The sequence below is a fragment of the Boleophthalmus pectinirostris genome, unplaced genomic scaffold, assembly GCF_026225935.1.
Source record: "Boleophthalmus pectinirostris isolate CB_2022bp ecotype Guang Dong unplaced genomic scaffold, ASM2622593v1 HiC_scaffold_2825, whole genome shotgun sequence".
Lineage (NCBI taxonomy): Eukaryota > Metazoa > Chordata > Actinopteri > Gobiiformes > Gobiidae > Boleophthalmus > Boleophthalmus pectinirostris.
In genome coordinates, this window is record NW_026571290.1 from 1083492 (window position 1) to 1095318 (window position 11827).

General features: G+C 45.2%; 1 protein-coding gene across 1 annotated transcript in view; it reads left to right on the forward strand.

Annotated features, from left to right (window-relative positions):
- Positions 1 to 11827, forward strand: part of LOC110174570 (E3 ubiquitin-protein ligase UBR2) — a 36834-nt gene that overhangs the window by 6875 nt on the left and 18132 nt on the right. The window contains exons 9-25 of the mRNA XM_055159879.1: positions 2089 to 2193; positions 2893 to 2981; positions 5652 to 5750; positions 5841 to 6004; positions 6087 to 6186; positions 6646 to 6774; positions 7011 to 7194; positions 7898 to 7959; positions 8088 to 8198; positions 8571 to 8636; positions 8817 to 8933; positions 9154 to 9217; positions 9294 to 9418; positions 10230 to 10282; positions 10417 to 10519; positions 10688 to 10951; positions 11780 to 11823. Coding sequence (XP_055015854.1) covers positions 2089 to 2193; positions 2893 to 2981; positions 5652 to 5750; positions 5841 to 6004; positions 6087 to 6186; positions 6646 to 6774; positions 7011 to 7194; positions 7898 to 7959; positions 8088 to 8198; positions 8571 to 8636; positions 8817 to 8933; positions 9154 to 9217; positions 9294 to 9418; positions 10230 to 10282; positions 10417 to 10519; positions 10688 to 10951; positions 11780 to 11823 — 1879 coding nt within the window. The remainder of the gene's footprint in view (positions 1 to 2088; positions 2194 to 2892; positions 2982 to 5651; positions 5751 to 5840; positions 6005 to 6086; positions 6187 to 6645; positions 6775 to 7010; positions 7195 to 7897; positions 7960 to 8087; positions 8199 to 8570; positions 8637 to 8816; positions 8934 to 9153; positions 9218 to 9293; positions 9419 to 10229; positions 10283 to 10416; positions 10520 to 10687; positions 10952 to 11779; positions 11824 to 11827) is intronic.

The window sequence follows — 11827 nt, forward strand, 5'->3', positions numbered from 1 at the left end:
TGCGCACCGCGGTAGTTAATTATCTGCATAAATGTGGATCATTCACACATCTATTCACAGCTCATTTACATATCAATGCTGGTCCAGTAACAAATATACGGACAATACAGTCACTTTACAATAGACCAATAGAAAACAGACTGTTTATGTGCGGAGCTACAGCAGCTAACCGCTAACAACACCTAAACTAGCTTCAAAGTCGATATATTTCCAACACTCACCGCTCACACAGGCTCCTCCCACATCATACAGGCTCCTCCCACATCACAAATCTGCACTAATAAATGTCCTTTTAATCCAGACTCAAACCGATTGTCCGAAAAAGCATATAATCTCAATGTTGCGCACGGCTGCGGGTGTAAACAAACACACGCGAGTGAAGTGACGTCACTCTGGTGGTTGTGTTCAGGGACAGTACGGACACAGACACAGACAAATTACACCGCAGATAAATACTGATGCAGAGCCACATATTAGGACATTTATCTGTCTGTAAATTGGATTAAATGAACATAATGTAGAGAGTCTAAGCTTTATAACGAGGTATCACATGCCCACGTGAAATATTGGCCATATCAGCAAGCATATATATCGATATATCGGTCAGACTCTAGTTCTGATGTAGGGGTGGGCGATATATCGATATTTTAAATATATCGAGATATGAATTCTGACATATCGTATATATCGATATAATGCTTATATTAAATTCTGATTTCGCCGCTTCGCTTGTTTACCTTCTCTCTCGTCGCCCGCGCGCCGCTGCCTCCCTAATTTTGTTCGCTCGTGTCTCCTTCACTTCTCACTACCGCCGTGAACGCCGAAAGTTGGTGCCAGTGAAAAGCTTCAAGCTCCACGAACCTTTTCCACCATTTACAGACAAAACCATCAGCAGCACATCCTCATGTTCCACCGAGTCGCGTCCTTTAGCCCGAAAGAAGCTGAACGAGCTGAGCTGCATGAGAAGTGCTGTTTATGCAAATGAGCCATGCGCTTAAGTTTCGTTTCTGTAAAATGTAAACACACGCGCGCAAAACTGTATTAAACACATTATTATCTCAAACAGGCTGATGTGGATCTAGAGTCGTTATCCTTTATATATTGTAAAGTTTAGCAATGTAAAGTTTATTTATGCAGAAGATTTTAATGAATAATCTGCTGCAGTGTCACTTGTACAACAGTGTTTGGAATCGTTGGGTTTGATCTGCAGTGGATTGTGGGATTAAACCTCAGATCCTCACGCTGGATAATAACACGGATCTATTGAAATAAGGAACATCCTGAGCTTCTTCTGCTGAATGAGCTCATGGTTCTGGTTTGGATAACAGAGTTAATGCAAAGATGAGCTTGTTTTGAGTCATTTTATTTATGAATGAAAAGAAGGAAATATGTATTATTTCTTTTATTTTACAGTTAAATTATTATTTATGTAACTAGTTTTTTTTTGTAATCTTAAATGTTCCTGTATGAACTGCCGACCTCTTACACTTCAATTTAAAAAAAAAAAGGACCTTGTGGAATTGGCAGATTTGTTTTTGCAGTTTTCAGTTTTAGGGGGTTATTTTTTCTTGAACATATATCCAGATATATATCGTATATCGAGATACAGCAAAATATATCGAGATATATTTTTTGATCCATATCGCCCAGACCTATTCTGATTGGTTCTGATGTGGTTCTGATATGGTTCTGTTTGGTTCTGTTTGGTTCTGTTTGGTTCTGATTGGTTCTATTTGATTCTGATGTGGTTATGTTTGGTTCGGATGTGGTTCGGATGTGGTTCTGTTTGGTTCTGATGTGGTTCTGTTTGGTTCTGTTTCATTCTGATGTGGTTCTGTTTGGTTCTTTTTGGTTTTGTTTGGTTCTGATATGGTTCTGTTTGGGTCTGTTTGGTTCTGATGTGGTTCTGTTTGGTTCTTTTTGATTTTGTTTGGTTCTGATGTGGTTCTGTTTGGTTCTGATGTGGTTCTGTTTAGTTCTGATGTGGTTCTGATGTGGTTCTGATGTGGTTCTGATGTGGTTCTGTTTGGTTCTGTTTGGTTCTGATGTGGTTCTGATGTGGTTCTGATGTGGTTCTGTTTATCACAGACGGCCTGAGGAGGGTTCTGTGTTCTGTGGCGCTGGAGTCTGGTTCTGGTTCTGACGGGACTCTTGTGGATCGACTGATGCTCAACGACTCAAAGATGTGGAAAGGTATGAACACCTGTCACATGCACCTGACACATGAACCTGTCACACACACGCACCTGACACATGCACCTGTCACACACACGCACCTGACACATGCACCTGTCACACACACGCACCTGACACATGCACCTGTCACACACACGCACCTGACACATGCACCTGTCACACACGCACCTGTCACATGCACCTGACACATGCACCTGTCACATGCACCTGTCACACACACGCACCTGTCACATGCACCTGACACATGCACCTGACACATGCACCTGTCACACACACACCTGTCACATGCACCTGACACATGCACCTGTCACATGCACCTGTCACACACACGCACCTGACACATGCACCTGACACATGCACCTGTCACACACACACCTGTCACACGCACCTGTCACACGCACCTGTCACACGCACCTGTCACTCACACACACCTGTCACTCACACACACACACACCTGACACATGCACCTGTGTACTTTCGGGGCTCGGGTCGTGTACTCTGTGTACTTATACTGCAGTACTCTGTGTACTTTAGGGGCTCGGGTCGTGTACTCTGTGTACTTATACTGCAGTACTCTGTGTACTTTAGGGGCTCGGGTCGTGTACTCTGTGTACTTATACTGCAGTACTCTGTGTACTTTAGGGGCTCGGGTCGTGTACTCTGTGTACTTATACTGCAGTACTCTGTGTACTTTAGGGGCTCGGGTCGTGTACCACCAGCTGCTGATGAACAGTCTCCTCATGGATCCTCAGTACAAGAAAGTGTTTGCTCTGCACTTTGCTCAGGTACTACAGTTCCCGCAAATAATACAAATAGTACATATACTACAAATACTATTATGAATACTACTTCTACAGCTACTTGTACTTCATATACTTGTGTACTTAAGATACTTGTGTACTTCAGATACTTGTACTTCAGATACTTGTACTTCAGATACTTGTGTACTTCAGATACTTGTACTTCAGATACTTGTGTACTTCAGATACTTGTACTTCAGATACTTGTACTTGTACTTCAGATACTTGTGTACTTCAGATACTTGTGTACTTCAGATACTTGTGTACTTCAGATACTTGTGTACTTCAGATACTTGTGTACTTCAGATACTTGTGTACTTCAGATACTTGTGTACTACAGATACTTGTACTTCAGATACTTGTGTACTTCAGATACTTGTGTACTACAGATACTTGTGTACTACAGATACTTGTGCTTCAGATACTTGTGCTTCAGATACTTGTGCTTCAGATACTTGTACTTCAGATACTTGTGTACTTCAGATACTTGTGTACTTCAGATACTTGTACACTTCAGATACTTGTACTTCAGATACTTGTGTACTTCAGATACTTGTGTACTTCAGATACTTGTACTTCAGATACTTGTACTTCAGATACTTGTGTACTACAGATACTTGTGTACTACAGATACTTGTGTACTTCAGATACTTGTACTTCAGATACTTGATACTTGTGATACTTGTTCAGATACTTGTACTTCAGATACTTGTGTACTTCAGATACTTGTGTACTTCAGATACTTGTGTACTACAGATACTTGTGTACTACAGATACTTGTACTTCAGATACTTGTGTACTTCAGATACTTGTGTACTACAGATACTTGTGCTTCAGATACTTGTGCTTCAGATACTTGTACTTCAGATACTTGTGTACTTCAGATACTTGTACACTTCAGATACTTGTACTTCAGATACTTGTACTTCAGATACTTGTGTACTTCAGATACTTGTGTACTTCAGATACTTGTACTTCAGATACTTGTACTTCAGATACTTGTGTACTACAGATACTTGTGTACTACAGATACTTGTGTACTTCAGATACTTGTACTTCAGATACTTGTGTACTTCAGATACTTGTGTACTTCAGATACTTGTACTTCAGATACTTGTGTACTTCAGATACTTGTACTTCAGATACTTGTGTACTTCAGATACGTGTACTTCAGATACTTGTGTACTTCAGATACTTGTGTACTTCAGATACCTGTGTACTTCAGATACTTGTGCTTCAGATACTTGTGTACTACAGATACTTGTACTTCAGATACTTGTGTACTTCAGATACTTGTGTACTACAGATACTTGTGCTTCAGATACTTGTGTACTACAGATACTTGTACTTCAGATACTTGTGTACTACAGATACTTGTGCTTCAGATACTTGTGTACTACAGATACTTGTACTTCAGATACTTGTGTACTTCAGATACTTGTACTTCAGATACTTGTACTTCAGATACTTGTGTACTTCAGATACTTGTGTACTTCAGATACTTGTGTACTTCAGATACTTGTGTACTACAGATACTTGTGTACTACAGATACTTGTGCTTCAGATACTTGTGTACTACAGATACTTGTACTTCAGATACTTGTGTACTACAGATACTTGTGCTTCAGATACTTGTGTACTACAGATACTTGTACTTCAGATACTTGTGTACTTCAGATACTTGTGTACTACAGGTACTTGTGCTTCAGATACTTGTGTACTTCAGATACTTGTGTACTTCAGATACTTGTGTACTTCAGATACTTGTGTACTTCAGATACTTGTACTTCAGATACTTGTACTACAGATACTTGTACTTCAGATACTTGTACTTCAGATACTTGTGTACTTCAGATACTTGTACTTCGATACTTCTGTACTGATTCAGATACTTGTACTTCAGATACTTGTATACTTGTGTACTTCAGATACTTGTGTACTTCAGATACTTGTACTTGTACTTGATACTTTGTACTTCAGATACTTGTGTACTTCAGATACTTGTACTTCAGATACTTGTGTATTCAGATACTTGTGTACTACAGATACTTGTGTACTACAGATACTTTGTGTACAGATACTTGTACTTCAGTACTTCAGATACTTGTACTTCAGATACTTGTACTTCAGATACTTGTGTACTTCAGATGCTTGTGTACTACAGATACTTGTACTTCAGATACTTGTACTTCAGATACTTGTGTACTTCAGATACTTGTGTACTACAGATACTTGTACTACAGATACTTGTACTTCAGATACTTGTACTTCAGATACTTGTACTTCAGATACTTGTACTTGTACTTCAGATACTTGTACTTCAGATACTTGTGTACTTCAGATACTTGTGTACTTCAGATACTTGTGTACTTCAGATACTTGTGTACTACAGATACTTGTACTTCAGATACTTGTACTTCAGATACTTGTGTACTACAGATACTTGTACTTCAGATACTTGTACTTCAGATACTTGTACTTCAGATACTTGTGTACTACAGATACTTGTACTTCAGATACTTGTACTTCAGATACTTGTGTACTACAGATACTTGTACTTCAGATACTTGTACTTCAGATACTTGTACTTCAGATACTTGTACTTCAGATACTTGTACTTCAGATACTTGTACTTCAGATACTGTGCTGTTTCAGATCTACGAGCGTCTGCAGAGTGATTATGTGAAGGACGATCACGACAGAGAGTTTTCCATCACCGACCTGTCAGTGCAGATCTTCACTGTGCCCTCACTGGTGGGTCTCCCCCTCCCCAGACACTGTCCTCACACACCTGTCACAAACACCTGTCCCAGTCTCGGTCTAACCCTGGTCTCTCTGGTCCAGGCCCGGGTCCTGATGCTGGAGCAGAACCTCATGTCTGTGATCATCAGGACGTTCTTGGATCATCTCAGACACAGAGACCTTCAGGGACGGTTCCAGTTCGACAGATACACGGCTCAGCAGGCCTTCAAGTTCGGACGGGTCCAGAGCCTCATCGGGGACCTTAAGTAAGGACTGGACCAGGACTGGACCAGGTCTTAGTCCCTAACCCTAACCCTTGGTCCTGGTCTTACTCTCTTTGTTTCTCAGGTATGTTCTGATCAGTCGTACTTCAGACTGGACTGATGAGCTCAGAGTCAAGTTTTTGGATGGATTTGAGGCGTTTCTGGAACTTCTGCGTTGTATGCAGGTAACCCCGCCCCCTCTGTCCGTAACCCCGCCCCTCTGTCCCGTAACCCCGCCCCCTCTGTCCTATAACCCCCCCCCTCTGTAGTGGACACTGTAGTGACTGTGTGTCTGTTTAGGGTATGGACACTGTAGTATGCGTTTCCTCCTAGGGTATGGACACTGTAGTGTGTGTTTCCTCCTAGGGTATGGACGCTGTAGTGTGTGTTTCCTCCTAGGGTATGGACACTGTAGTGTGTGTGTGTTTTCTCCTAGGGTATGGACGCTGTAGTGTGTGTTTCCTCCTAGGGTATGGATGCTGTAGTGTGTGTGTGTGTTTCCTCCTAGGGTGTCCTAGGGTATGGACGCTGTATGGACGCTGTAGTGTGTGTTTCCTCCTAGGGTATGGACGCTGTAGTGTGTGTTTCCTCCTACGGTATGGATGCTGTAGTGTGTGTGTGTGTGTGTGTGTGTTTTCTCCTAGGGTATGGACGCGGTGGTGCGGCAGGTCGGGCAGCACATTGAGATGGAGCCCGAGTGGGAGGCGGCGTTCACTCTCCAGATGAAACTCACCCCCATCAGCACCATGATCCAGGACTGGACCAGGACTGATGTGAGGACTAAACCGGGACTATAACAGGGACTAAACCAGGACTATAACAGGGACTAAAGCAGGACTAAAGCAGGACTATAACAGGGACTAAAGCAGGACTAATCCAGGACTATAATGGGGACTAAAGCAGGACTAAACCTGGACTATAACAGGGACTAAAGCAGGACTAAAGCAGGACTAAAGCAGGACTAAAGCAGGACTCAACGGGACTAAACCTGGTCTGTGACATGTTTCAGGAGCGCGTCCTCATGGAGGCGTACCGCCGGTGTCTGAGCGCGCTCAGTCAGTGTCTCAGCGGATTGGCTGATGGGGAACAGCCAATCAGCTTGAGCCTGGCGGGTCACATGGTCGAGACCTTCAGGTACCAGGTGTCTCAGGACAAAGTCTCCATCCACCTGCCGCTGTGCCGCATGCTGGCAGGTAACGCACCTGTACACACACACACCTGTACACACACACACCTGTACACACACCTGTACGTACACACACCTGTACGTACACACACCTGTACGTACACACACCTGTACACACACACACCTGTACACACCTGTACACACATCTGTACGTACACACACCTGTCCACACACACACCTGTGCACACACACACCTGTCCACACATCTGTCCACACATCTGTACACACACACACACCTGTACACACCTGTACACACACACACCTGTACACACACCTGTACACACACCTGTACACACATCTGTACACACACCTGTACACACATCTGTACACACACACACCTGTCCACACACCTGTACACACACACCTGTACACACACACATCTGTACGTACACACACCTGTACACACACACATCTGTACACACATCTGTACACACACACACCTGTACACACACTTGTACACACCTGTACACACACACACCTGTACACACACTTGTACACACCTGTACACACACACCTGTACGTACACACACCTGTACACACACACACCTGCCCACACATCTGTACACACACACACCTGTACACACACACACCTGCACACACACCTGTACACACACACACCTGCCCACACATCTGTACACACACACACCTGTACACACACCCTAAGGAGGTCAGAGGTCACAGTGATGATGTTCTTCCTGTTTGTGTCTCAGGGCTTCACGTTCTCCTGAGTCGCACTGAAGTCGCCTCACGGTTCCCCGAGCAGCTGCCTCTTGTAAGAACAAACCTCCATCTAAACCCGGACTAAACCCGGACTAAACCCGGACTAAACCCGGACTAAACCCGGACTAAACCCGGACTAAACCCGGACTAAACCCGGACTAAACCCGGTTTGTGTTTCAGGGGGAGCTGAGTCCTCCTCTGCTCATCGAGTTACCGCTGCGCTGCCTCGTGCTCTGTGCACAGGTGCATGCTGGGATGTGGAGGCGCAACGGATTCTCCCTCATCAACCAGGTACTAAACCAGGACTAGACCGTGAACTAGACCAGGACTAGACCATGAACTAGACCAGGACTAAACTAGGACTAGACATGAACTAGACCATGTAAAGACAGGTAAAGACCATGACTAAACTCTTGAAGCAGTTCTGTGGAGTAAATGTCCTTACTTAGATGATTAAATATCCAGGAGTGTCACGGTGGAGTAGAACCTCTGAGCTCCTCGTTTAATGTGCTTTTACCACGGTGACAAACTGACGCGTCTGTGAGTGTGACGGGTCTGGGTTGGGGTTTAGGGTTGGGCTTGGGTTTAGAGTTTAGGGTTTAGGATTTAGCCTGTTCTGTCTGTAAATGTCTCAGATATATCCTCATGTCTTGTATGTTTCAGATTTATTATTATCACAATGTGAAGTGTCGAGTGGAGATGTTTGATAAAGACCTGATCATGCTCCAGGTATGACCTGAGTCTGTGTAAGGACCTGAGTGTGTATGACATATGTTTGTATGGTTTAGATCTGGTTTGGACCCTGGTTTAGACCCTGATTTGGACCTGGTTTGGACCTGGTTTGGACCTGGTTTGGACCTGGTTTGGACCTGGTTTGGACCTGGTTTGGACCTGGTTTCTCTGTTTCAGGTGGGAGCGTCGATGATGGATCCAAATCACTTTCTGATGATCGTTCTGAGTCGATTTGAACTGTTCCACATTTTTAGCTCCACCGATGCACGAAAGAGACTCAGAGAGAGCAACAAGGTACCGACGCTCAGATAAACCTAAATCCTCCAGTTTAACTGGACTTAACCTGGACTTTACCTGGACTTTACCTGGACTTAAACTGGACTTAAACTGGACTTTACCTGGACTTAAACTGGACTTTACCTGGACTTAACCTGGACTTAACCTGGACTTAACCTGGACTTAAACTGGACTTAACCTGGACGGCTTTAAATCAGTTTAAATAAATATTTTTCAGGATGTGCTTCAGCAGAACAACACTCTGATCGAGGAGATGCTGCACCTCATCATCATGGTCATAGGTGAGGAGGGAGGGCATCTGACGCACGGGGAGGGCATCTGACTGTGGGGCATCTGAATGTGGTGTGTGTGTTTCAGGCGAGCGGTTCGTGCCCGGCGTGGGGCAGGTGGAGCTGCTGGAGGAGGTGAGGAGAGAAATAATTCATCAGCTCTGCATCAGACCCATGGCCCACAGCGAACTCATCAAAGCTCTGCCCGAGAACGTGAGTCTGATTATCTGACCTCTGACCCCTGACCCCATCACCAGACCACTGACCTCTGACCTCTGACCTCTGACCTGACCACAGGTCACCAGTGCATTTTCTCTGAGTTCAAACTGCAGGTTTTGTAGGATTCTTCTGTATTTTTACAACACAAACTTTTAAACATTTTTAAATCATCAAAGAGCTCAAAAGTTCACTTTGTCAGAGCATCAGCAGCGCTCGCTCTGATTGGTCAGAACTGCACCTTTCTGATGTCACAGTAGGCGGAGCTAAGAATTATTCAGGAAGTAAAAACATCTGAGGAGCCAATGAGCACAGGAAACATGAAAACATGAAAACAACACAACGCCATGTTTGAGTCTGAGGAGACATCCCTGACCCAACCCACGTCACACGACTACAGTACCCATAATGCACCTCTGACTCCAGACGTCACACGACTACAGTACCCATAATGCACCTCTGACTCCAGACGTCACACGACTACAGTACCCATAATGCACCTCTGACTTCAGACGTCACACGACTACAGTACCCATAATGCACCTCTGACTCCAGACGTCACACGACTACAGTACCCATAATGCGCCTTTTACTCCCAGCGCTGACATCATACTCCCTCAGTCACGTCCTCAAACTCCGCTTGTTCTGTGAGAGGTTCTGATGGTTCTGTGAGAGGTTCTGGTGATTCTGTGAGAGGTTCTGGTGGTTCTGTGAGAGGTTCTGATGGTTCTGTGAGAGGTTCTGATGGTTCTGTGAGAGGTTCTGGTGGTTCTGTGAGAGGTGAGATGGTTTTTGGTTTGTTTTTCAGGGAAACAAAGAGACTGGTTTGGAGCGGGTCATCGACAGTGTCGCCTCCTTCAGGTCAGATCACACTTCTGCACTTTACTGAACACCTGCTGTTCTCAGAACCACACCTGGTTCTGACCTTGTTTAGTCCTGGGTTAGATCTGGCTAAGTCTTGGTTCTGGTTCTGACTTGGTTCTGGTCTTGTACAGGAAGCCCGGTGTGACGGGGCGGGGTCTGTACGAGCTGAAGCCCGAATGGACCAAACACTTTAACCTGTACTTCCACCACTACAGCCGCGCTGACCAATCAAAGGTGAGTATTACCACAGCCGACCAATCAGGCGCCTTCTTTCGCTGAGGTTCCTCCCACTAGTATTAGCAACATGTTTGATTGACAGCGTTGCTAAGCGCCCGCTCCCTCCTGCTATAGCTGGACACTTGTTTACATACTGGTTCTGACCCGATTCTGTTTTTGTTTCAGGCAGAGGAGGCACAGAGGAAGGCCCGCTCCCAGTCAGGCTCCGGGTCAGGCTCCGGGTCTGGGTCTGGGTCTGGTCCTGGTCCTGGTCCTGGTCCTGATCCTGGTCTGGCTCTGGTCCCTCCGGTCCCTCCTCTCTTCTGTCCTCTGTTTGCCAGTCTGGTGAACCTTCTGCAGTGTGATGTTCTCCTCAGCCTGGAGTCCACCGTCCTGCAGTGGGCCTCAGAACCTGTGTCCACGGGCTGGACTGAGAGTATGCTCCAGAGAGTTAGTACTGCAGTACTACTGCAAATACTACTACTACTACTAGTACTGCAAATACTACTACTACTGCTACTGCAGTGGGCCTCAGAATCTGTGTGCATGGGCTAAACTGAGAGTTTTATAGCTCCCTCTGGTGGTGTGTGTGTGTGTGTGTGGTGTGTGTGTGTGGTGTGTGTGTCGGTGTGTGTGTGTGTGTGCGTGCGTGGTGTGTGTGTGTGTGTGTGTGTGTGTGTTATATCTCCCCTGTGTGTGTGTGTGTGGCACTGTGTTATATCTCCCTCTGTGTGTGTGGTGTGTGTGTGTGTGTGTGTGTGTCTCCCTCTGTGGTGTGTGTGTGTGTGTTGTGGTGTGTGTGTGTGTGTGTGTGTGTGTGTGTGTGTTGTGTGTGTGTTATATCTCCCTCTGTGTGTGTGTGTGTGTGTGGTGTGTGTGTGTGTGTGTGTGTGTGTGTGTGTTATATCTCCCTCTGTGTGTGTGTGTATGTTATATCTCCTCTGGTGGTGTGTGTGTGTGTGTGTGTGTGTTGTGTGTGTGTTATATCTCCCTCTGGTGGTGTGTGTGTGTGTGTGTGTGTGTGTGTGTGTATATCTCCCTCTGGTGTGTACTGTGTGTGTGTGTGTGTGTGGTGTGTGCGTTGTGTGTGTGTTATATCTCCTCCCTGTGTGTGTTGTGTGTGTGTGTGTGTGTGGTGTGTGTGTGTGTTGTGTGTGTGTGTGTGTGTGTGTGTGTGTGTGTGTGTGTGTTGTGTGTGTGTTATATCTCCCTCTGTGTTGTGTGTGTGTTGTGTGTGTGTTGTGTGTGTGTTATATCTCCCTCTGGTGGTGTGTTCAGGTGCTGCATCTGATTGCGATGGCTCTGATCGAGGAGCAGCAGCAGCTC